The sequence below is a fragment of the Notolepis coatsorum genome (genome assembly GCF_963971535.1).
Source record: "Notolepis coatsorum genome assembly, chromosome: 9".
Classification (NCBI taxonomy): Eukaryota; Metazoa; Chordata; class Actinopteri; order Aulopiformes; family Paralepididae; genus Notolepis; species Notolepis coatsorum.
The window spans coordinates 143648382-143674074 of NC_140173.1; the positions used below are offsets into that span (position 1 = coordinate 143648382).

At 45.1% G+C, this 25693-nt stretch overlaps 2 protein-coding genes across 2 annotated transcripts in view; both read right to left on the reverse strand.

Annotated features, from left to right (window-relative positions):
• The window catches only part of LOC311234791 (uncharacterized protein), a gene marked incomplete at both ends in the record, with an annotated part of 38186 nt that extends 22432 nt beyond the window's left edge, over window positions 1–15754 (reverse strand). The window contains 3 exons of the mRNA XM_084322035.1: window positions 523–759; window positions 14265–14462; window positions 15746–15754. Coding sequence (XP_084178161.1) covers window positions 523–759; window positions 14265–14462; window positions 15746–15754 — 444 coding nt within the window. The remainder of the gene's footprint in view (window positions 1–522; window positions 760–14264; window positions 14463–15745) is intronic.
• Window positions 15755–22227: 6473 nt separating this feature from the next.
• Window positions 22228–25693, reverse strand: part of LOC311234792 (uncharacterized protein) — an 84997-nt gene continuing 81531 nt past the window's right edge. Inside the window, exons 13-14 of the mRNA XM_084322036.1 lie at window positions 25108–25253; window positions 22228–23963 (exon numbers count right to left, since the gene is read on the reverse strand). Coding sequence (XP_084178162.1) covers window positions 23805–23963; window positions 25108–25253 — 305 coding nt within the window. The 3' untranslated portion in view covers window positions 22228–23804. The remainder of the gene's footprint in view (window positions 23964–25107; window positions 25254–25693) is intronic.

The window sequence follows — 25693 nt, forward strand, 5'->3', positions numbered from 1 at the left end:
TCTTAGAGCATGGCGATAGAACGCCAGGTGCTTTGCAGGCTGTTCGACGCGGAAATGGGCAAAGACACAGCTCGTCACGCTATTGGGCGCACATGTCACATGACCAGAAACGTCAGTGGCCAATCAGATTCGCAAATCGCCGAACTGCGTTGTAGAAAGCATACACGCAACCTGGCCAGGTGTGGGTGGGACTGTATCATCATGTTTCAGCTCGTGTACCACAGTTGCTGGTGTGAATTGTGAAAGGTTGCCTAGCAACCGGAGAGTTTACAAGAAACGCAATGGAGACAAACCCAACCATACCATACCATGCTAGACCATGGCTATCCCCAGCCGGGCTGAACACAGCCAATGGAGACAAGGCATATATTCCATACTAACTTGTCCTCTTGTGTCAACAATCACTTTAGAAGATATAGGTACTGTTTTTCCAAACAGCAGATAATTGATCTTGGAAAACGAAACATTTAATATACTGTTAATTACTGCTGAGGGTTCAAGAAAGATATAGCGCATGGTTACTCTTAATGGGATTTGAGAGACGGATGATTCGTGAGGAGTGGTCCTCTCCGCAGACAAAGGTGGACTCGGTCGCCCTGCAGCAGGGGCGGCCACGGGGGAGGTGTTGGTGTTCTGGACGGGGTCTCCGTGGACACCGGCTTTGTGCCGCTGCAGTTTCCCGTCCTCTCGGACGCCTCCCCTGGGGTGACGAAACCGGCGGTGCCCCCCCTCGCCTTCTGAGAAATCACCTGTGCCATCCTAGAGAGAAGACGGACAGGCAGGTGACATGGTGTGTACATGAGGTAAAGATTGACTAGAGTGGCTGGGTATGGGACTAGGAGGCTTAACCCTTTGCACTGCCACACGACAGAAGGTTAACCCTTTGCTATCGCCGTCGGTTGTGCGACAGTAAATGGGGTTAAGCTTCTGTCGCGTGGCAGTGAAAGGGTTAACCGGCTGTCGTGTGGCAGTGAACGGGTTAACCTTCTGTGAATTGTCGCAGTGAAAGGGTTAACCGTTTTGGTAGTGCGGCAGTGAAAGGGTTAAAGAAACACGCCGACGCCATGGGGAATATGCTTACCATCCGAGTCAGACAAGAAAGTAAGATACCAATTTCCCCTCTGTGCGTTCAGTATGAATGGAAGCAGATACGGACCACTAGTCTAGCTTAAGGTGCTTTTGGCCAACAGCTACGCTAGTGGTCCGTATCCGCGTCCATTAATTTGTGCTAAGCTAGGCTAGCTTGCAACCGGATAGCTTTCTACTGAATGCGCCGAGAGGAAATTGGTATCCATCTTCTCGTAAGCCTCTGGAGAAGATGGTAAGTATTTCCCATAATGTTGGCGTGTTCCATTAAAAGGTATGGCTGCCCCATCTTAGTCGAATAGTTGACTAATCGGACAGTAGTCATACGTTTTTTTGTTATTCTTGTGGTCGAGGACAGTAGTCATAAGTGTTATGACTACTGAATAAGTGTTATTCTTGTGGTCGAGGACAGTAGTCATAAGTGTTATTCCTGTGGTCGAGGACAGTAAGAAGTCATAAGTGTTATTCTTGTGGTCGAGGATAGTAAGAAGTCATAAGTGTTATTCCTGTGGTCAAGGAGAGTAGTCATAAGTGTTATTCTTGTGGTCGAGGACAGTAGTCATAAGTGTTATTCTTGTGGTCGAGGACAGTAGTCATAAGTGTTATTCCTGTGGTCGAGGACAGAAGTCATAAGTGTTATTCCTGTGGTCGAGGACAGTAAGAAGTCATAAGTGTTATTCTTGTGGTCGAGGACAGTAAGAAGTCATAAGTGTTATTCCTGTGGTCGAGGACAGTAAGAAGTCATAAGTGTTATTCCTGTGGTCGAGGAGAGTAGTCATAAGTGTTATTCTTGTGGTCGAGGACAGTAGTCATAAGTGTTATTCCTGTGGTCGAGGACAGTAAGAAGTCATAAGTGTTATTCCTGTGGTCGAGGACAGTAGTCATAAGTGTTGTTGTGAAGGGCCAGATTAAACCGAATATATATATATTTATTTATATATATATATTTAATTGTATTTGTATATTCTCTAATATTCCCTGATATCCCTTGTATATTCCTTGTACAATATGCATTGAATATCCATTCTAGCCTACTGAACATCCCATAATAGTCTCCATTCTACTATTGGTCGAGACCTTGGTGCCAGGCTGCCATACCCCTCAGACCCAGTTCAAACGTACCGCTCCACATGTACGAACAAGTCCTAGTTCCGCGTAGGAATCTGGCTACCGCACCACTAATGGGACTATTTGTTCATAGTGCGTATATATACTGCGCTACTAAAGTAGGACTTCCTTTTCAGTCCAGTTTCTTACCCTCCAATAGAGTCACAGACGTAAAGCCTCCCCGCGACGCCACGTGTGGGAGTAAGGCCAAGTTCGCCTACCATCGGTATTGAGACATCGTGTATATTAATATTTGAATAGTCATATTTGGCACTATATCGTCGAGTTGGACGTAGTCTATTAAGCTAATAATAGTCTGTTAATATATAGTGCTTCGTGCGGTGAGAATACTACCGTAGTCAATACCCCATCGTTTCGGGCAGAGAACTGGCTGCTTATCCAGGGTGGTTGACCCCACGTGAAGCTGCACCCGAGGAGCCCCAGAGCCGACGAGCGAGTGGACCTGTATACCGGATTATTCTACCGACGACAGCCCGCCTTCCCAGGCACGGATTATGCTTTGTGTACGTTGATTATTCCATGGATAAAGACCCCCGACACTGCCGTGTGTTGGAACCCCCCCCCCTGGAGAGGACGCAAGGTGAGGAGACGCTCTGCAAGACGAGGTCGCTTCACGTCTCTCCCCCGTGGACCGGAGAGAGCCGGCCCACAAAGAGTCCATCTGCTTTCATCTGTGGTCCAAGGATCGCCGGCGCATTGAACGGCACTACAGTGGGTTCACCTGGGATACCCTTGGCCGGATGAGGCAGCCGGATTCTACCCCCCCCCCCTTCCTACTCCTGTCGGCTTACAAGCGACCGGATTAACCCCCCCTAGTGTATCCAGTATATAATCATTAAAGTATCATTGCTGTTATTCCTTACACTATTCCAGGTCGTATATGTACCACCTGCGCCTTCAGAGATTGGACATTCTCTATTGATATACCGACGAATACTCTTGCCATAAAAGTGCATACTAATTCCCATTCATAAATGTGATTGATTTGATTAAGTGCTTGCTCTACACACCATCGCTGTGTAGAAATAAAGACCTATTTCTAATTCGTACATTTGTGTTGGATCCGTTTCATCTACGTGACAGTGTTCATCATAATATATTTATGCCGTGTACTGGGTGGCCGAATATTAAGTACAAAGGTAGTGGTAGTAATATCTAGTAATACAGTCAGGGAATTGTACCCCTCAGTTACAATTGGTCCTTCGAGCCGGAGGGTAATTAGTGTAATATTAATATAGTGTTATTAATATTGAAATGGCCTATGATGAACACTCCACGAAACGATCCTCCTAACCAACGCCCGCAGCGCGAACGACGGCTCCCTCAGTACTTAGAGGCTTACGCTGTCAGTCAACAACCTAGTCTTCTACTAACAGTAAACGCGGTAAAACTAGAAAGTAAAAGTATGTCTAACCCCAACGCCCAGACTACCCCGACCATAGAGGCCCCTACGGGCTCTAATGTAACTGACCAAGTTCACGGTGGGGACCAGTGGGAACCAGACATGACTTCACACCCCGCCAGTACTGAAGAAGTAGTCCCCGATGAGTCCCGGGAGGAATACAACGCTACCGAGAGAGAACTCGGCACGGAAGAAGACGGGGAGAGCACCGTGGAGATAGAGCTCCAAGGCTCCGCAAGGAGTACCCCGAGGGAAGGCTCCCCTATACAACCGCCTTCTCCCAGCGAGGCAGAGAGGACCCTACAGCAGGCCTTCCTCATCAGCCTGAACGCCGCTGCTGAACGCGACCGACTGCAGATCCAGCAGCGGAGCGAAGAAGAGCATATACGTCTAGAACTAAGACGCATTCAGAGAGAAGAGAATGTGGCCCGAGACCGAGCAGACAGCCAGCGAGCAGCTGCTGGTGCTCTACGGGACGCAGAGCGCGACAGACAGCAAGCGCAACTAATAGAACAGCTGATCAGACGGACAACACCCTCTCCCTCCGCCAGAGGCTCCAGGAACTCGTCTAGACACACCTCCAGTGCGGCATCCCCTAGCCGAGTAAACAACCCTGAACTTGACCAACAGACGAGGTCTATACCCCCCACAGACCACCTCCCCCCACCGGTCCAAGCGAGACCTAGCAACCGGGAAGGAGCAGCATATCCTGTGGAGAGGCTAAACCAGAGACTACAAGCACTGGATGACCTAACTGAAGACGAAGAGGAAGAGGAGGAGAACCACGCCCGACGACAGCACAGTACTCTACCGGACCAGGAGGTCCGGTACAGCCCAGGCTATACTCCCGCGGAGCTGCGCTACAGACCCCCGACTCTATACACGGGTGAGCACGACGCACGACCCGCACCGAGGAACAGCACCTGGACAAGCGGGCCATGGTACACTGCCGGTACCAGCCCATACCAAGGAGCGGGAGGAGACTCGCCTAGGAGGCCTCTCCCCCAACGCTCGCCGATGTATCCACAGTCAGCGTCATACATTGGCCCGCCTATGGTACCCGACTTCACCCAAGAGAACCGGGCCCAGTATACGGAACTCCGCATGTGTCTGGAGACCATGTTGGTGGATGTATTGGATGAACGCCACAAATACGCCATCCTACTGAAGCACTTAAAGGTGCCCCGCGCACATAATATAGCGCTCGCCTACGCGACTTCCACCACCCCATACACAGCAGCGCTGGTAGCATTGGACCAGAGGTATGGGCGCATATGGGATTACGTGATCCAGGAGATCCGACACATCGACCGCTTACCCCCAGCAATAGACAATCGAGCACTGGACGACCTGTCCATCAGAGTGCAGTCCCTGGTAGGGATGTTGGGAGCGCAGAGAGAGAAGGGGAGGCATGAACTTTACGCCAACTCAAATGTGGAAAGGATCTTGGAGAAGCTGCCGCCCGCTCGACAGGAGCGTTTTAGGCGACAGAGGGACCACCGAGACCCGAATGGCCCCGAACCGAACCTCCTCGATCTAGCAGACTTCCTGGCGAGAGAAGTCAGCAGCCTACGGCTAGATACATTCGGACGGAGCACCCCTGGCTCCAGAGAAGGAACCAGACGACTAAATGATGGAAGAAGATCGGTGACTGTGATGCACCAATCGGAGTCAGTACCGAGCAGCAGGAGCCACAGTACCCCCTCCAGAACGGAGAAGTGGAAGATAGTGTGCCCCTACTGTGAGAAAGAACACTGGCTAGCGCAATGTGACTCCTTCCCCAAGCTGAACGCGGAGGAAGCAAGTCAATGGATAAAGTCCAACAAGCGCTGTTTTCGCTGTGCGCGCTCACACATGGCAGCCGAATGCCGCTTAAAGAAAAGGTGCACCAAGTGCGATGGAGCCCATCTGGACATACTTCACGACAGTAACAGACGGCGCCCTTCACCCGCACCATCCAGCAGCAAAGCGAGCGTCATGTACATCGATCCCGCCAGCAGCAGTGGAGCCCGAGTACTCCTAAAAGTAGTGCGTGTGACACTAAGCTACCAGAATAAAGTCCTGGACACTTACGCCGTCCTCGATGACGGGTCAGAGAAGACCCTTCTGCTCGCCTCCGCTGCGGCCCAGCTAGGGCTGCGGGGAAGCGAAACCCAAATGACAATTCGGACAATAAGACGAGATTTGAAGACGATAAAGGGCGAGAATGTCTCATTCTCTATCGCAGCAAGCGGCCAGCCTGAGCGACGGTACCAGATTACAGACGCTTTCACCAGCCAAGAAATAGGACTGTCGCGGTACACATACCCCGTCGCCAAGCTGATGGAGAAATATGCACATCTGCGCAAGTTACCGATCCCGCTCATAGACAATGCTATGCCGACCCTGTTGATAGGCTCCGACCATGCAGACCTCATTGTCCCGATAGACCGGGTTCATACCGGACCCCGAGGCTGTCCTGCAGCAGTCGAGACCCGTTTGGGATGGACTCTCCAAGGCCCGCTCGCCAAATCTCTCAACCGAAGTACAGCCACTAGATGTCTCCACTCCCGAGTCACAGAGGGAGAAACCGCACTCCTGCAACACGTAGAGCGGCTATGGACCTTGGAACAAATGCCCTTTAAGAACGGAAAGAAAGACATTCGCTCTAAAGATGACATTTACGCCATTCACCTCCTCGAGACAGGGACCAAGAGAGTCCCGGTCAACGGCGTGTTGAGATACGCCACGCCACTCCTGCGGCGAGAAGGAATGCCTACTTTCCACGCCAAGACAGACACCACAGAACGGTACCTGCTGAACACGGAGCGGCGCTTAGCCAAGAACCCCGTCCAAGAGAGTGTATACCGCGCTGAGATTGAGAAGCTCATCACCGCGGGACACGTCACAAAGATGGACATTAAAGAGGCTGACCAGACCACTGAATCGTGGTACGTGCCTCACCACAAGGTCCATCACAACGGTAAAGACTGCATAGTATTTAACTGCAGCTACCAGATCGGATCCCAAAATCTGAATAAAGAGTTACTGCCCGGTCCCACACTCGGCCCCTCCCTACTTGGCGTTCTACTCCGCTTCCGCCAGGAAAGGGTGGCCATCAGCGGGGACATTAAAGGAATGTTCCTGCAGGTGAGACTAGTAGAGGCGGACAAGCCCCTGTTACGGTTCCTATGGAGAGAGAAGCCAGGAGATGAGCACCCAGCCATCTACCAATGGGAAGTCCTCCCCTTCGGAACGACGTGCAGCCCCTGCTGTGCTACATTTGCACTACAGAAACATGTAGCAGAGGACCCAGCAGCGGACGAAGAGGTCCGACACAGCGTAAAGAACAGCTTCTACGTAGACAACTGTCTACAAAGCCTTTCAACCCAGGAAGAAGCCGAGGCTCTCCTGATTAAACTCCGCGCCTCATTGATCAAAGGCGGCTTTGATCTCAGGCAGTGGGCCAGCAGCGATCCGCAAGTACTGCGCAGCCTCTCCTCCGAGGACAAGGCAGCCAGCAGCGAGACCTGGATGGCTACAATCCCGGGAGAAGCCCAGGAGATGACCCTGGGATTGGTGTGGCGATTCAAAACAGATTCGCTTCACTACAGACACAAGCCCCTGACTACGGCGCAGGGAAGGCCGGCGGCGGCGCCGACCACCAGACGGAGTGTGTACACAACACTCGCCCGACAATATGACCCGCTAGGATGTATTCTACCGTACACCACCAGGGCAAAAATGATTGTACGAGCATTGTGGGACAAGGACCAGGGCTGGGACGACCCCATTCCCGCACACCTTGCATCCACCTGGAGAGAGTGGGAGATGGAGCTCCACTCACTCCCAGGCGTTAATATGCGCCGAAGCTACTTCCCACCCACGGTGAGGCCAGAGACATGTAAAATGGACTTACACGTCTTCAGTGACGCCTCAGAGGTCGCATACGGATCAGTAGCCTACTTGCGGGCCCAAGAGAAGGGGGGAGAGATCTACACAGCATTTGTCCTCGCCCGATCGAGAATAGCCCCACGCAAGCAACAATCTATCCCACGTCTAGAGCTCTGCGCAGCCCTAGCCGGAGCGCACCTAGCCACGCTCATCCAACGTGAGCTCACCATACCGGTGTCTAGAACAATCCTGTGGTCAGATTCCACGACGGTACTCGCCTGGATCAAATCGGACTCATGCAAGTACAAAGTCTTCGTGGGAGTCAGAGTCACCGAGATTCAAGACTTAACCGAAGAGTTAACCGGAGAAACAGAGTGGCGCTGCGTTGATACAAAACAGAACCCAGCTGACGTCATCACCCGGGGGATGCCCCTAGATGACCTCACCCGTCGCAATGTCTACAGTGACGGCCCCGCATTCCTAAGACTCCCGGAAGGACAGTGGCCCATGCCTATCCCGAGGGAAGCAAGTCCAGAGGAGGTGGAAAATAAGAAGTCTGTGTTCTGTGGATTGAGCACCGTAGCCTCCACCGACCCTAACATAGACGATTGCACGTCCATAGAGAGTGCACAACAAAGAACATTCCTGCGGTACCACCCGGAGTGCAAGTCCCCCGCTGATATGTCAGCAGCTAACTACGAGGAAGCAGAATTGCTTCTACTGCAGCGAGCCCAGAGAGACAATTTGACAGAAGGAACAGTCGTCATGATTATTGATCAATCACTGCCCAGAGCTATGTGGCCGGCCGGCCGCGTAAGCAAAGTGATCACCGGTGCCGATGGCAAGGTCCGAGCAGCTGAAGTGCTCGTCCAGGGTCGCACTTACACCCGTCCCGTGGCGAGGCTCATAGAACTGCCCCGACTCCCAGACACAATCGATGATGACCATGACCCTATAACCCTATGACTTTGTGAAGTTGACTGACCCCTACAGCAAACCCTTATGTGTAAATAGACAACGCGATTAATCTGTCTCTGTTTAACTGATTAGGTCTGGGACCAATCAGGGGGTGGATGTTGTGAAGGGCCAGATTAAACCGAATATATATATTTATTTATATATATATATTTAATTGTATTTGTATATTCTCTAATATTCCCTGATATCCCTTGTATATTCCTTGTACAATATGCATTGAATATCCATTCTAGCCTACTGAACATCCCATAATAGTCTCCATTCTACTATTGGTCGAGACCTTGGTGCCAGGCTGCCATACCCCTCAGACCCAGTTCAAACGTACCGCTCCACATGTACGAACAAGTCCTAGTTCCGCGTAGGAATCTGGCTACCGCACCACTAATGGGACTATTTGTTCATAGTGCGTATATATACTGCGCTACTAAAGTAGGACTTCCTTTTCAGTCCAGTTTCTTACCCTCCAATAGAGTCACAGACGTAAAGCCTCCCCGCGACGCCACGTGTGGGAGTAAGGCCAAGTTCGCCTACCATCGGTATTGAGACATCATGTATATTAATATTTGAATAGTCATATTTGGCACTATATCGTCGAGTTGGACGTAGTCTATTAAGCTAATAATAGTCTGTTAATATATAGTGCTTCGTGCGGTGAGAATACTACCGTAGTCAGTACCCCATCGTTTCGGGCAGAGAACTGGCTGCTTATCCAGGGTGGTTGACCCCACGTGAAGCTGCACCCGAGGAGCCCCAGAGCCGACGAGCGAGTGGACCTGTATACCGGATTATTCTACCGACGACAGCCCGCCTTCCCAGGCACGGATTATGCTTTGTGTACGTTGATTATTCCATGGATAAAGACCCCCGACACTGCCGTGTGTTGGAACCCCCCCCCCTGGAGAGGACGCAAGGTGAGGAGACGCTCTGCAAGACGAGGTCGCTTCACGTCTCTCCCCCGTGGACCGGAGAGAGCCGGCCCACAAAGAGTCCATCTGCTTTCATCTGTGGTCCAAGGATCGCCGGCGCATTGAACGGCACTACAGTGGGTTCACCTGGGATACCCTTGGCCGGATGAGGCAGCCGGATTCTACCCCCCCCCCTTCCTACTCCTGTCGGCTTACAAGCGACCGGATTAACCCCCCCTAGTGTATCCAGTATATAATCATTAAAGTATCATTGCTGTTATTCCTTACACTATTCCAGGTCGTATATGTACCACCTGCGCCTTCAGAGATTGGACATTCTCTATTGATATACCGACGAATACTCTTGCCATAAAAGTGCATACTATTTCCCATTCATAAATGTGATTGATTTGATTAAGTGCTTGCTCTACACACCATCGCTGTGTAGAAATAAAGACCTATTTCTAATTCGTACATTTGTGTTGGATCCGTTTCATCTACGTGACAGTGTTCATCATAATATATTTATGCCGTGTACTGGGTGGCCGAATATTAAGTACAAAGGTAGTGGTAGTAAGTATCATATCTAGTAATACAGTCAGGGAATTGTACCCCTCAGTTACAAGTGTTATTCCTGTGGTCGAGGACAGTAAGAAGTCATAAGTGTTATTCCTGTGGTCGAGGACAGTAAGAAGTCATAAGTGTTATTCCTGTGGTCGAGGACAGTAAGAAGTCATAAGTGTTATTCTTGTGGTCGAGGACAGTAGTCATAAGTGTTATTCTTGTGGTCGAGGACAGTAAGAAGTCCTAAGTGTTATTCTTGTGGTCGAGGACAGTAAGAAGTCATAAGTGTTATTCTTGTGGTCGAGGACAGTAGTCATAAGTGTTATTCTTGTGGTCGAGGACAGTAGTCATAAGTGTTATTCCTGTGGTCGAGGACAGTAAGAAGTCATAAGTGTTATTCCTGTGGTCGAGGACAGTAAGAAGTCGTAAGTGTTATTCTTGTGGTCAAGGACAATAAGAAGTCATAAGTGTTATTCTTGTGGTCGAGGACAGTAAGAAGTCATAAGTGTTATTCTTGTGGTCGAGGACAGTAGTCATAAGTGTTATTCCTGTGGTCGAGGACAGTAGTCATAAGTGTTATTCCTGTGGTCGAGGACAGTAGTCATAAGTGTTATTCTTGTGGTCGAGGACAGTAGTCATAAGTGTTATTCCTGTGGTCGAGGACAGTAGTCACAAGTGTTATACTTGTGGTCGAGGACAGTAAGAAGTCATAAGTGTTATTCCTGTGGTCGAGGACAGTAAGAAGTCATAAGTGTTATTCTTGTGGTTGAGGACAGTAGTCATAAGTGTTATTCTTGTGGTCGAGGACAGTAAGAAGTCATAAGTGTTATTCCTGTGGTCGAGGACAGTAGTCATAAGTGTTATTCTTGTGGTCGAGGACAGTAAGAAGTCATAAGTGTTATTCCTGTGGTCGAGGACAGTAAGAAGTCATAAGTGTTATTCCTGTGGTCGAGGACAGTAAGAAGTCATAAGTGTTATTCTTGTGGTCGAGGACAGTAGTCATAAGTGTTATTCTTGTGGTCGAGGACAGTAGTCATAAGTGTTATTCCTGTGGTCGAGGACAGTAGTCATAAGTGTTATTCTTGTGGTCGAGGACAGTAGTCATAAGTGTTATTCCTGTGGTCGAGGACAGTAGTCATAAGTGTTATTCCTGTGGTCGAGGACAGTAGTCATAAGTGTTATTCCTGTGGTCGAGGACAGTAAGAAGTCGTAAGTGTTATTCCTGTGGTCGAGGACAGTAAGAAGTCATAAGTGTTATTCCTGTGGTCGAGGACAGTAAGAAGTCGTAAGTGTTATTCCTGTGGTCAAGGACAGTAAGAAGTCATAAGTGTTATTCCTGTGGTCGAGGACAGTAAGTAGTCATAAGTGTTATTCTTGTGGTCGAGGACAGTAAGAAGTCATAAGTGTTATTCTTGTGGTCGAGGACAGTAGTCATAAGTGTTATTCCTGTGGTCGAGGACAGTAGTCATAAGTGTTATTCTTGTGGTCGAGGACAGTAGTCATAAGTGTTATTCCTGTGGTCCAGGACAGTAGTCATAAGTGTTATTCTTGTGGTCGAGGACAGTAGTCATAAGTGTTATTCTTGTGGTCGAGGACAGTAGTCATAAGTGTTATTCTTGTGGTCGAGGACAGTAGTCATAAGTGTTATTCCTGTGGTCGAGGACAGTAGTCATAAGTGTTATTCTTGTGGTCGAGGACAGTAAGAAGTCATAAGTGTTATTCTTGTGGTTGAGGACAGTAGTCATAAGTGTTATTCTTGTGGTCGAGGACAGTAAGAAGTCATAAGTGTTATTCCTGTGGTCGAGGACAGTAGTCATAAGTGTTATTCCTGTGGTCAAGGACAGTAGTCATAAGTGTTATTCCTGTGGTCAAGGACAGTAGTCATAAGTGTTATTCCTGTGGTCAAGGACAGTAGTCATAAGTGTTATTCCTGTGGTCAAGGACAGTAGTCATAAGTGTTATTCCTGTGGTCGAGGACAGTAGTCATAAGTGTTATTCTTGTGGTCGAGGACAGTAAGAAGTCATAAGTGTTATTCTTGTGGTTGAGGACAGTAGTCATAAGTGTTATTCTTGTGGTCGAGGACAGTAAGAAGTCATAAGTGTTATTCCTGTGGTCGAGGACAGTAGTCATAAGTGTTATTCCTGTGGTCAAGGACAGTAGTCATAAGTGTTATTCCTGTGGTCAAGGACAGTAGTCATAAGTGTTATTCCTGTGGTCAAGGACAGTAGTCATAAGTGTTATTCCTGTGGTCAAGGACAGTAGTCATAAGTGTTATTCCTGTGGTCAAGGACAGTAGTCATAAGTGTTATTCCTGTGGTCGAGGACAGTAAGAAGTCATAAGTGTTATTCTTGTGGTCGAGGACAGTAAGAAGTCGTAAGTGTTATTCTTGTGGTCGAGGACAGTAAGAAGTCATAAGTGTTATTCTTGTGGTCGAGGACAGTAAGAAGTCGTAAATGTTATTCTTGTGGTCGAGGACAGTAAGAAGTCGTAAGTGTTATTCTTGTGGTCGAGGACAGTAAGAAGTCGTAAATGTTATTCTTGTGGTCGAGGACAGTAAGAAGTCGTAAGTGTTATTCTTGTGGTCGAGGACAGTAAGAAGTCGTAAGTGTTATTCTTGTGGTCGAGGACAGTAAGAAGTCGTAAGTGTTATTCCTGTGGTCGAGGACAGTAAGTAGTCATAAGTGTTATTCCTGTGGTCGAGGACAGTAGTCATAAGTGTTATTCTTGTGGTCGAGGACAGTAAGAAGTCATAAGTGTTATTCCTGTGGTCGAGGACAGTAGTCATAAGTGTTATTCTTGTGGTCGAGGACAGTAAGAAGTCGTAAGTGTTATTCTTGTGGTCGAGGACAGTAGTCATAAGTGTTATTCTTCTGGTCGAGGACAGTAGTCATAAGTGTTATTCTTGTGGTCGAGGACAGTAAGAAGTCATAAGTGTTATTCTTGTGGTCGAGGACAGTAGTCATAAGTGTTATTCCTGTGGTCGAGGACAGTAAGAAGTCATAAGTGTTATTCTTGTGGTCGAGGACAGTAGTCATAAGTGTTATTCTTGTGGTCGAGAACAGTAAGAAGTCATAAGTGTTATTCCTGTGGTCGAGGACAGTAGTCATAAGTGTTATTCTTGTGGTCGAGGACAGTAAGAAGTCGTAAATTATTCCTGTGGTCGAGGACAGTAGTCATAAGTGTTATTCCTGTGGTCGAGGACAGTAAGAAGTCATAAGTGTTATTCTTGTGGTCAAGGACAGTAGTCATAAGTGTTATTCCTGTGGTCGAGGACAGAAGTCATAAGTGTTATTCTTGTGGTTGAGGACAGAAGTCATAAGTGTTATTCTTGTGGTCGAGGACAGTAAGAAGTCATAAGTGTTATTCTTGTGGTTGAGGACAGTAGTCATAAGTGTTATTCCTGTGGTCGAGGACAGTAAGAAGTCATAAGTGTTATTCCTGTGGTCGAGGACAGTAAGAAGTCATAAGTGTTATTCCTGTGGTCGAGGACAGTAAGAAGTCGTAAGTGTTATTCCTGTGGTCGAGGACAGTAAGAAGTCATAAGTGTTATTCCTGTGGTCGAGGACAGTAAGAAGTCATAAGTGTTATTCCTGTGGTCGAGGACAGTAAGAAGTCATAAGTGTTATTCCTGTGGTCAAGGACATAATAACCAGTATTTGTGACCATGAGCAACTCTCTCCCAAAGCCAGAAACAAGAGCCGAGACTTGAACCCGTGGATGTTGTCGAGATTTCTAAAATACGGAGAGAACGGGAGCTTGTTGCTTTTTGGGGGGTTTTGGTGATCAAATATTGAACTATATAATAATCAGTGCAGGAGCTCACTTATCCTTGAAAGACACTTTTATCACTGACTTAAAAGGCCCATACGTCTCCATAAATGTTCAGGGGGGAGGGAATAAGTGCTTACCCTACAGACCCCAAGAAGTGCTGTATATTCTGTATTGTTTAATATAAATGCATTTCTTATTCCAATCCCGATTTGTATTCGAGATTCCCAAATCCCATCGGACTTGACTTCTTCGTGTCCCTCAGTGAGTGTAATACCAGCATTCAACTGTATGCGCCACAGCGGTTTCTATCATCATCATCATCATCACCACCCACGCTATGCATAAAATATATAGGTCCGTGGAGAGGCACGCTGAGGAGGCCGTGCAAACTGCAATGGAATATGGGGCATCTCTCTCTCTCTTTACCTAATATTTTTATTCTATCCTGACATTTTTCAGTTGGAAGGGCAGTCTATATGCGTAACGGTTTAAAAAAAATAAAAAATTAAATAAAAATAACCTGACTTTGGAACAGATGAGAACTGAAACACCAACCTCGTCGTCAGCCGGCTCGATCTCCTCCGCGTCCCGCTCTGGGCTGGAGCAGCGACCACACAGACGCTCGCCGGTGGGGAACTGAGGAAGTCCCCGGTGCAGACGCTGATCCTCGTTAGCCGCTCGGAACGGGCCTGAGATGGGCCAGTTTTGGCTACTGGCCCTGAAGGACGGGTTAGCGTGAGCATTTCTACACTCCTAGAGAGTCAAAAGATATCACTTGATAGCTGAAAAACAAAGAACCAGTCTGAATGCTAATTTGATATTCTGAAAAAGGAAACGGCTGCCTCGGTGGTCTTCTGGACTGGAGGATACATTAGTCGTATCGGGCTGTAAAAACTATCTTCTTTGTCAACCAGAATTCTTGGAATCAGAATTTCATCGGGGCCCCGTCTTCATAGAGTTATTTCTTCTTCTTCTTCTTATTAAAACAAAGCCGTCTGCACTTGGGTTGGCTACTTGTCGAACTGGCTCGTATAATAAGTGAGACTCCACACAGCCACAACCAAAATATGCCAGCATTCAGTGCAAATCCTATTCGCACATTATTTCAATACTACATGTACGCAGAGAGAATTTAAGAGCAAAGAGTCAAAACCCCCCAGCAAAGATCATTGCCATTTTTGACTGTTGTCGCACTAGAGCGGGTGGGGAGCCTTCCTTTTTTGTTTTGCTCAGGTGGTTCACAAAGCTTGTTCTGGCAAGTCAGTCATGCGAGCCGGTAGGCAAGACAGCCAGTATTACCAAGACTAACGGTACACCTAGAAGGCTGCTATGTTGCTGCAAGCTGACAGCCAGCATCACAGAGACCAACAGTACAGCTAGAAGGCTGCTATGTTGCTGCAACCTGACAGCCAGTATCGCAGAGACTAACAGCACACCTAGAAGGCTGCCATGCTGCTGCCCCTGCCACACCAGCCTCCGCCTGTGTTGGTGTTGGTTTTGATCAGTATACCAGTCAGTAAAATACAGGTCCTTTTATATACAGTATATATTATACAAATTAGGTGAGTTCGGAGTGTCGATGATCAACACGTCCTGTGATACAAATAGTTAGTTAGGTTCTTCTTCAACGCAGTGACGCTCCGCTAAGAATTGTACTTTCTTGTACGTGGTTTATAAAGGTGGTCCTTTTACAGTGTATACAGGTATATATATATATATATATATATATATATATATATATATATATATATATATATATAGGCTACCTTTAGTTGCTGAAGCAGTCCACCACCTCTAGGAACCACTGACTGTAATTAACATTTCTTTGCAATAGTTTAAGACATGATTCTGGACTGAGATATGGGGGGGGGGGGGTATGTAGGTCAACCCTCCAAAACCTGAGTCCTTTGTGTCATCTGTTCTTTGGCCAAGAATTACCTCCAAACTTGTCGAGCAACGTATTTCAAAGAGGCAGAAAAGGATATTTTTAAGCATACAGTCCAATCACTGGGGCCGCTGCCGATTTACTCTCTTACACAGTCCATGCTGGCTCCAGCAAATTGGACCAACTAAAGCATTGCACTGCTCCATGTGTCGTCTGTTGAAGAAAAGATTAGTCTGCAGACAGGTTAGGTCAGTACAGGAAACTGAACACCCATAGCAGCTGGTAAAAAATGCCTTATTTTTCTCCCATCCCAATTTTTTCGTATTGTCCAATTCTACCCTCCCCCGTCTCGAACGTTGTTAAGCCATGCCTCCCACTGGCCGGGTGCAATGTGGACAAAGCCTTGCATCACGTGTCCCCTCCGGTACTCGAGGAGGCAGCCGTCGCATCTTTTCACCTGCACAGCGCGATCTCTCAGTGGCGAGGAGTAACGCGTGGAAGGGACGCGCCGCCCTCGTCGCTTCCTGATTCTGCTGCGCAGGCGCACCAACCGACCTGTAGGAGTCGCTGTCCACAACGTCCGATCCCCACCCACCAGCTTCCCACCCCCTAACACTGCCAATTGCGTTAGTATGAACGACCAGCCAAGCTGGTAGCAATGCCGAGAGCTGGGCTCGAACCCAGCATCTCCTGCATTAGTGGCGAGCGCCTTGCCCACTGCGCCACTTAGCCGCCCGAATCCAGCCTGTTTTGAGGATTTCACCATTTCCCGAATTGCTATGGAACATCAAAGTGATTCTATCTCAACCGAGACCGTATTAGAATTTCAATAGGCAGCATGTGTATTGCAGATTCTACTAGAGCCTGAATCTTAATGGTAGAGCAAAGTGATTCAGTGTCTCAACTGACAAGATGTGGTGTACTGTTAGCTGCACACCTAATCTCCCTTTAGATGGCTATTCAAATGGACACACAACGTATAATAATGTATATAGTCTAGATGGAAACATAGGTCCACCTGCATAAGGGTGGATTTTTTTTCACCACTGCCAGGTAACAGGTTGGAATAATGTCCCATGGGGTTTATTTTTAACCCTTTATTACACCTATCCTGAACCAAAACCTGAAAAATAAGAAAAAGAAAAACAGCATAACTTTTGAAGTTAACAACATATAGAGACAAATTAAAACATTTTCCCAAACAAGTTTGACCCAATAAATGCAGTACAATTGTTATTTTTAAGATTCAAACACATCTTGATTAAATTTAAAAAAGCAAAAAACGCTGAAAAAAACGTCTATCACATCTCTATTTTCCCTTTTTACTAAAATGTAGTGCATTGGACGAGATCGATTTAGGTTCATATTGGAAATAATATTGTAATAAAGATTGTCTCCATGCTGTTATGCCCTAAATAATTATAGTTTTGCATAAACAATTCTATAGAGACAAATTAACACATTTTCCCATGTGATTTTGATCAGTGATTTATTTATTGTTAAGCTATACTATAATATGTATTATAACTATATGTTTTCATATGCACTGTATATCATGGACTGGATATCTTCTTTGTTGACACAACATTCAAGTCTTTTTTTCTATTTGTATTTTGTGCCCTAAACTACTAATCGTCATCATCACTAAAACAATTGTCAAAGTCTATCTCTTCGATCTCCATCTCTTCCTCTGCCTCATCACACTCATACTCTCCATCCTCCTCATCCATGTTATTTTTTGCGTAATCTGCCTCCTTATCAAGAGCTTCATGCTCTTCTGACTCCACTTTCTGTGCCAGTACCTCAACAAGAGAAGGACAGAGGATGGGTCCAACCGTCCAGACAAGCCCCAACACCTCCTCATCCATTGTTTTTCCCAGTCCATACTTTGATCATAGGCTTTGGGCCACTTGAATATTGGCTGTTCTGCTCTTTTGTAGCAGGCGACTCTGAAGTTGGCTCGCTGTACATGTGGGATGAGACAGACCTTGGGGGGAGGCAGGCATTCAATGTCTACTTTGGAGTTTCCATCCAGGACTTTATCAGCAGCACCCATCATTTTCTGCAGCATCTTGGCTCACACAGCATCAACGGACTTCATCTGACCATGGCCATCCATAATGCATGTGAAGGACTCCATCTCCTGTTGGAGCTCATCTGTTACCAGCGACAATGCGCCAAGCTGACTAAAAGTCTTCTGGAATCTAGGGTTCTTCTGCAGCTTATTCAATGGATTCACCTGTCTCTTTCCTTTGAAAGTGCTGGCACAGTCATCCCCAGAAAAGTCATAGTATCCCAACAGAGTGCTGCAGTACTGAGTCCAGAGACTCAGCCAGTTCGGACACATGTATTAGCTTGCAGTGCCAAGGTGCCAGTGCCGTGGTCCAGGTATCTGGAGAGGTTAGTCATGCTGACATGGTAGATGAGGATCATCAGTATATAGAGGTTGGTCATGCTGACATGGTAGATGAGGATCATCAGTATAGAGGTTGGTCATGCTGGTAGAGGAGGATCATCAAGCTATCTGGAGAGGTTGGTCATGCTGACATGGTAGAGGAGGATCATCAGTATATAGAGGTTGGTCAAACTGGTAGAGGAGGATCATCAAGGTATCTGGAGAGGTTGGTCATGCTGACATGGTAGAGGAGGATCATCAGTATATGGAGAGGTTGGTCATGCTGACATGGTAGAGGAGGATCATCAGTATATGGAGAGGTTGGTCATGCTGACATGGTAGAGGAGGATCATCAGTATATGGAGAGGTTGGTCATGCTGACATGGTAGAGGAGGATCATCAGTATATGGAGAGGTTGGTCATGCTGACATGGTAGAGGAGGATCACCAGTATATAAAGGTTGGTCATGCTGACATGGTAGAGGAGGATCATCAGTATATGGAGAGGTTGGTCATGCTGACATGGTAGAGGAGGATCACCAGTATATAAAGGTTGGTCATGCTGACATGGTAGAGGAGGATCATCAGTATATGGAGAGGTAGGTCATGCTGACATGGTAGAGGAGGATCATCAGTATATGGAGAGGTTGGTCATTCTGACATGGAAGAGGAGGATCATCAGTATATAGAGAGGTTGGTCATTCTGACATGGTAGAGGAGGATCACCAGTATATAGAGGTTGGTCATGCTGACATGGTAGAGGAGGATCACCAGTATATAGAGAGGTTGGTCATGCTGGTAGAGGAGGATCATCAGTATATGAGAGGTTGTTCATTCTGGCTGGTAGAGGAGGATAATCAGTATATAGAGAGGTAGGTCATACTGGTAGAGGAGGATCATCAGTATATAGAGAGGTTGGTCATGCTGGTAGAGGAGGATCATCATTGTTTGTCTTGGCAAAAGTGCCATCAGGAGAGCCAAGTGCATGAGGCGAGAGCGGGTAATGCATGAGTTCTTGGAGGTTGATGGGCATATCCAGATCCAAAGTAGACCTTGAACACCTGCCTCCTCCCAAGGTCTGTCTCATCCCACAAGTACAGCGAGTCAACTTCAGAGTTGCCTGCTACAAAAGAGCAGACCAGCCAATATTTGAGATGCCCAAACCCTATGATCAGGGTATGGGCTGGGAGAAGATGATGGATGAGGGGGTGTTAGAGCCTGTCTGGACGGTTGGACCCATCCTCCCTCCTTCTCTTGTTGAGGTACTGGCCCAGAAAGCGGAGTCAGAAGAGCAAGAAGATCTTAACACTTTGAGTGCCAACAACGAGATTTCTCGTTAGTTCATGCCAACCGTTCAGTGCCAACGACGAGATATCGTTTTTTTTTTATTATTATCGATTTCCATTCATTTTTCATCAATCTAGCCTCACGTTACCAGTGGGGATCTGTCTGAACTCGAACAGGGAAAATACCGCCCCCATATCGTCTCTCCGGATGGTACTGCACCCCTTTGGATTGGATTGAATGAAACGCATGGAGAGAAAAAAAGTCCTGCTTCCACATTTTACTTGTCAGACATGTAACCGGAGACGATCGAAGTCATCACCCACCCTCAGAACAGCGGAAAATGTGTGTTTCCAGTACCCAGCATTGGATCAATAAACACGATCGATATTTGGAATGGCGATCAGGAATTGGAATAATCTTTTTGGAGAACATCTGAGGAAAGGAATCTATTTTACCAGTCTTGGGATAATCAGAGCTATTTTCACCTATATATCAGCGTGTGCCATATGTGTGTATGTGTGTGTCTGTGTGCGATCAGGAAATAAGATAATATATTTTTCAGCCCGCTTCTATAGCGTGCATAAGTACACACATATACTATCGATAATCTAGCGTTTATTTGAAAACGATTCATAAATAGGCAGAAAAATGATAACGTGTGTTGTATATTCCAGTGTATTCCACAAAAGGGCGATTATCACAGAATCTTTATTTTCTTCTGGAACTTTCATAAAACTAGCGTTTTTCAAAATGGTATAAAACGGAAATGAACCGATTAAAAAACAATCAGTTTCGACAATGTTGACTGCAAACAAGTCATTGATAAGCGACGGCCATATTAGACACATAGCCATACTTTAAGATATAGTTTATGCGTTCGCAAATATGAGAGCTCTATCATTGAAGTGGGTGTTGGCACGCAACAGGGTTCCGGGGCACCGGACCCATGGCACTTAAAGTGTTAATAAGGAGGCAGATTATGCAAAACATAACGTGGATGGAGAATACAAGTGTGATGAGGAGGAGGAAGAGATGGAGATTGGAGAGATAGACTTTGACAATCTCTTTGGCGATGATGATCATGATGATGATTAGTAGTTTAGGTTTGAATGTTGTGCCAACAGAGAAGATGTACCGGTACTGTAATAGTACTTTGTTTGAACCTTAACAAAACATATTTCACTGGATTTCAAATTGTATAGGAAAATGTGTTCATTTTTGTCTATGTAGGACAAATTAGTCTTTTCACATTAGTCTTCCACTTTTGGCCATGTTTACACAAAATCTACAATATTTAGGGCATAACGGCATGGAGACAATCTTTATTACAATATTATTTCCAATATTAACCTAAATAGATCTCGTCCAATGCACTACATTTTAGTAAAAAGGGAAAATAGAGATGTGATATACCGTATATTTTTTCAGCGTTTCTTTGCTTTTTCTGTCCTGAAATTTAACCAAGATGTGTTTGAATCTTAAAAATAACAATTGAACTGAATTCCTTGGGTCAAACTTGTTTGGGAAAATGTTTTAATTTGTCTCTATGTGTTGTTAACTTCTAAAGATTTAATTTTTTTGCATTTATTGCTTTAATCCGACAGATGAGGAGAGGGTGAACGGGAGAAGAGGCAGGGAAGACATGCGACAAATGTCACCGGGAGCGAGAAGCGAACCCGGGACGGCCGCGTAGGTGTGCGATGCACTAACGTGGTGCGCCACGAGGGCACCCCTATGTTGTTAACTTCTAAAGTTATGCGGTTTTCTTTTTCTTATTTTTCAGGTTTTGGTTCAGGATAGGTGTAATAAAGAGTTAAAAATAAACCCCATGGGACATTATTTCAACCGGTTACCTGGCAGAATGTTAAAATAGACACAATAGAAAAAAAAAGTGGTGAAAAAATTATCCACCCTATGCAGGTGGACCTATGTTTCCATCTAGACTACCATTTTCATCAACATTACAATGAGAATCAAACACTGGAACGATACCCGTCTATTGTTAACATTCTGCAGAAATCTAATTACTTCCAAAAGGTCAAACTCTTCCGACTGCAGTGGCCTAATGGTTAAGAGAAACAGAGGTCCGTGACAAAAAAGGTTGCCAGTTTCAATCCCTGATCCGACTGGGGGAAAAGAAATCTGGGCTGCAGGGGAAGTGAACGGGCGTCGCTTCTCACCCCTCCTTCAACAACCTCCGTGGAGGTGGCCCTTTAGAAAGGCACACAAACAAACCCAACTGCACCAGTAGAGGTGCTCATATTCTGTACATACCTGTGTAAATACTATATCTGTATAAATCCCATACCTACACTTGTTAGTTTACCACTGGCCAGTATGGACTATACCATAGTGTGTATATATACAGATATCAGATTAGCATATCTACTCAGTAGGTTTGTTATATATATATATATATATATATATATATATATATATATATATATATATATATATATATGCCATAAATAAGTTAAAATGGAGATTCTGCAGGACATTCCAGGTTCATAAAGGGTTGTCTCGATGAGATGAATACAAAAACACATTTCAACAGTAGACACAATCCCTGAAAGGATGAAAGCACACCAGCGTCAGTACAACATGCAGCTGGGGACCCAGTGGTGGCACGTTACATACATGTTACATACACCATGCATGGAGAGACCACAAGAGAGATGAGAGGGGGAGGAGAGAGATGGGAGAGATGTGTGCCTTCGCCCCAAAAAAAACTGTGTCTGTAGTTAATGTGGAGTAACTGTGTGTGATTTTCATGGGAAGCTAGTTTCAGTCTAAGGTTGCATTACGTTAAAAAGATTGTTTAGGATGGCAAATGATAGAAGAAAATGTGAGGACGGAGAAACAAAAAGTCATGAGTTGCGTTTTACCGTTTGTTAATTCAACGTTAACAAACGAAATGGCTTTTATGTGGTGAAATTAAAAGATGACACATTGAGTCAGCAAATACACGTTGTCCTCCCAACATGAACATTCTTAGGAGTCTAGTTAAAACTAGTTAAAAGGGAATAAAGAGCATCGCATTTCATTTTTAAACCCATTTTATTGCATCAGTGGTTAAAAGTCATCTGTAGGCTCAGTGTCCATGCCTATTTGAGATCGGTTTTGTGCAGTTTGATCTTTAAAAAGGAAATAATTAAAAAGACAAAAATCAACATTAAAAACCAATGTCTACAAAAAAAGGAACAGATTTAGTAGTGTACCATAAAGAAAAAAAGCTTTTTTTAATCATTTTTTTTAAATAAGACGCAAGAAACCTTTTGAGAAGTGCATTAAAACTGTAGTGTACTGTAGCTCCTAACAGCTGCATTCTTAAACTATCCTCACGATTTAGACATAATTTATAGGAAACCGATTAGTCTTAATGATGATTCTATACAGCACTGGTGTTTTAGAAAGCCTTTTCTTTTTAAAAATGCAGCTGTTTTTGGCAACGATTTAATAAAACATTGCAAAGCACTGAAGCACAAGAGAATCAAAGTGAGACAGCCTTGGCACTCCACTCAATCCGGTTGTTAAAAGTGATTATGGTACGTGTTAGGCGTTGGTTTTTATAAATCCTAAAACTATTGGACAAAACCTGTTTATATCCAGATAGGTCTACGTTAGCTGGAGAGTCTATGTTACGTGTTAGTCCTTAAATCCAACATTAGAAGTCTAGGCTTTACTTCGAAAATCTAACAACGGACAAATAAAAGAAGATTCAAGGCCGTCTACTCACCCAATGACAATCATACAGCTTCAATAAGACATTAGTAACTGCATTTTGTTCATCGCTTTACTTTTAAGTGAAAGAAGAGAAAGAAATAAGAGTACCAAGTCCAAAGAAAAAGTTAAAAAAATCTGCAACTGATTTAAGAAATGTGCTATACATAATTTTTTATTTACATCTGAGCTGCCAAAAGGTATAAAAGTATCAATATTCACAAAGACTATACAATAATCCTTTTAATCAGTAGGTCCAAAAACTCCTGGGTTTTTCCATGTATCCCCCAAAACGTAAAAAGAAAATATTCACCCAGTGTTTTAAAAAATAGATATAGAACAAATATATATATATGTATATATATATAATAAATTTAAGAAGATTTTAACAATATTATACTAAAGACTTAATAATAGTGCAACTACCTATTGTGTTGTTGTTTAATTTTTTTTTTAAGAAAGAGGCCTTTAAAAAAATTTAATCTTTAAAATATCTTATTTAAAAAAAAGGAGCAAATCTGTGCAGATTTATTGCCGTGTAAATCACTTTAAAAAAAATAATAAGAGGAAGGCACATAGGCCTCAGTAGACCATGTCAGATACCAAGGGTGGTGCTGGAGATGGAGTAAGGTTCTGGCATCCCGGGGGGGGGGGGGGGGGAGGTTGAGTCGAAGGAGGCGGGTAGGCCACACAGGGGGGGGGGTTGTGGGTAAAAAAATAAAAAGGGTGTGGGTCGTAGGGGGTTGTGCGGGGCCACATGGCGAGAAGACACAGGAGGTAAAAACATGTCTGAGGTAAGAGAAAAGACGTCACACAGACGTGGTCACTCTGTCTGGGGCGTTATTGACCTCGTTCTTGTTGGAGTCCAGACCCTTGGCCGCGTTCAGGTCGTTGCGCAGGTTCTCCGCTGCCTTCTTCATGGTCTTCAGCTCGCCGGGGTGCGGCGTCGCCCGGCGCATCAGCGTTCCCTGTGTGCCGGGGACAAGAATTAGCCTCCAATTTTTTGCCTCGTCAAAACAAAACTTTAATAACCAGGCAAATTCTGTGTCACGATTAGCGTTTTAAGGTGTTTTCTTCAAGATGTCTCCAAAAACCTTCCTATACTTTGTTGCAGGTTTTGAGCTCTCAAAATATTTATGAAATGCAAAAGCTATGACATCATCGACTCACATCGTGACATAATTTTCACATCGAAAGAAAGGTGTTCCTCTACCTACAGTATATTAACCCTCAGTCTAAAGCCTACACGGACAAAGGTTTGCCTGGACATACAGTAGTGTTATATTTTTAGATCAGATTCAGATACAATTTAAAGCGAGTCTTTATCACAAACGGTTCCAAAGATAGCTAATGTTTTCGTGTTTTGCCACGAAAAAAAAATGACATTAGGTACCAGGTACCATCTCAGGAGATACTGTACGAGGCGATGATGTCACTGCACAGCATTTTCATCACTTCAAGTTTCTTTATTAGTTGTCATACAGAAGTACAGAATACTTTTATATAAAATGCCTCTTTCTGTTTTGCTCCAGAGATTGTGCTAGGTAAAAATGGATAAGTATAAAGTATAGTAAATATAAAATAGAAGTCAAGTACCGTAATTTTCGCACTATAAGCCGCACCTGACTATAAGCCGCAGCAGCTAAATTGAATGATGTGTACATATATAAGCCGCACTGGACTATAAGACGCAGGTGTTTTAATGTTTAATTACCATATGTAATTAGCATTGGGACACAATACTGTCGGACAAATAACAAGAATTAACTAATTTACAAGTTGTATTAAGTTTAGCAAATAAGGGAACAGATAAATAACATTTCAATGCAGTCAAAAAAGCAATATTTCGATTTTTACATTTTCGGGTTTGGTCACGTCGAGTCACATAATTATAAGCCGCACCGTTATATAAGCCGCAGGGTCGAAAAATGGGGGGGAAAAGGCGCGGCTTATAAGTCAGAAAATTACGGTACTATATACTATACAGTACAATGCAGAACTTACAGAGCTCATAACTCAAAACGAGTTAAACCAAAGAAAAGAAACATTGGAAAGAAAATGTCTACCCGCCCCACCCCTGCAACACAACACACACTGCCCCGTTCTTCTCACCTTGTCCTCGTCCTCGTCCTCGTCCTCATCGTCCTCCAGGAAGTGGATGGCACTGATCCTGTTCATGGCTCTGTTGTCCCAGGTGTCGTCCCCCGCGTCGGTCACCAGGCTCTCCAGGGCACCGCAGCGGGCCAGGTTGTCAGACCCTGGCAGGGGGAGCAGAATCAAAACACCACCTCACTCTACAGCTCCGTAATCATCACAGCAAGGTTATCAGACCTAGGGATGCGATGCACCGATCCGATATTGGTGGTATCGGTATCGGCCACCGATATCAGTAAAATAGCTGGATCGGGTATCGGTAAAAAAAATAATATATATATCGGATATTTAAAAAATATATATATATATATTTATAAGAAATAAAATAAGAAATAACCATTCAGTATATTTATATCTATGTGTTAATTTGTTACATTTAGTTTCACTAAGTTAGGAAAGTAATGTTTTTAAGTCAAGCCTGATGTTGCCTTGTTGCACAAATTAATGATCTCAGTCTCTTCCACACAGTGACAGTGAATGAATGAAGTTTATTTTCTGTATTTGTTTACAACAAATCAAAAACACACTTGTGATCCTTTACAAT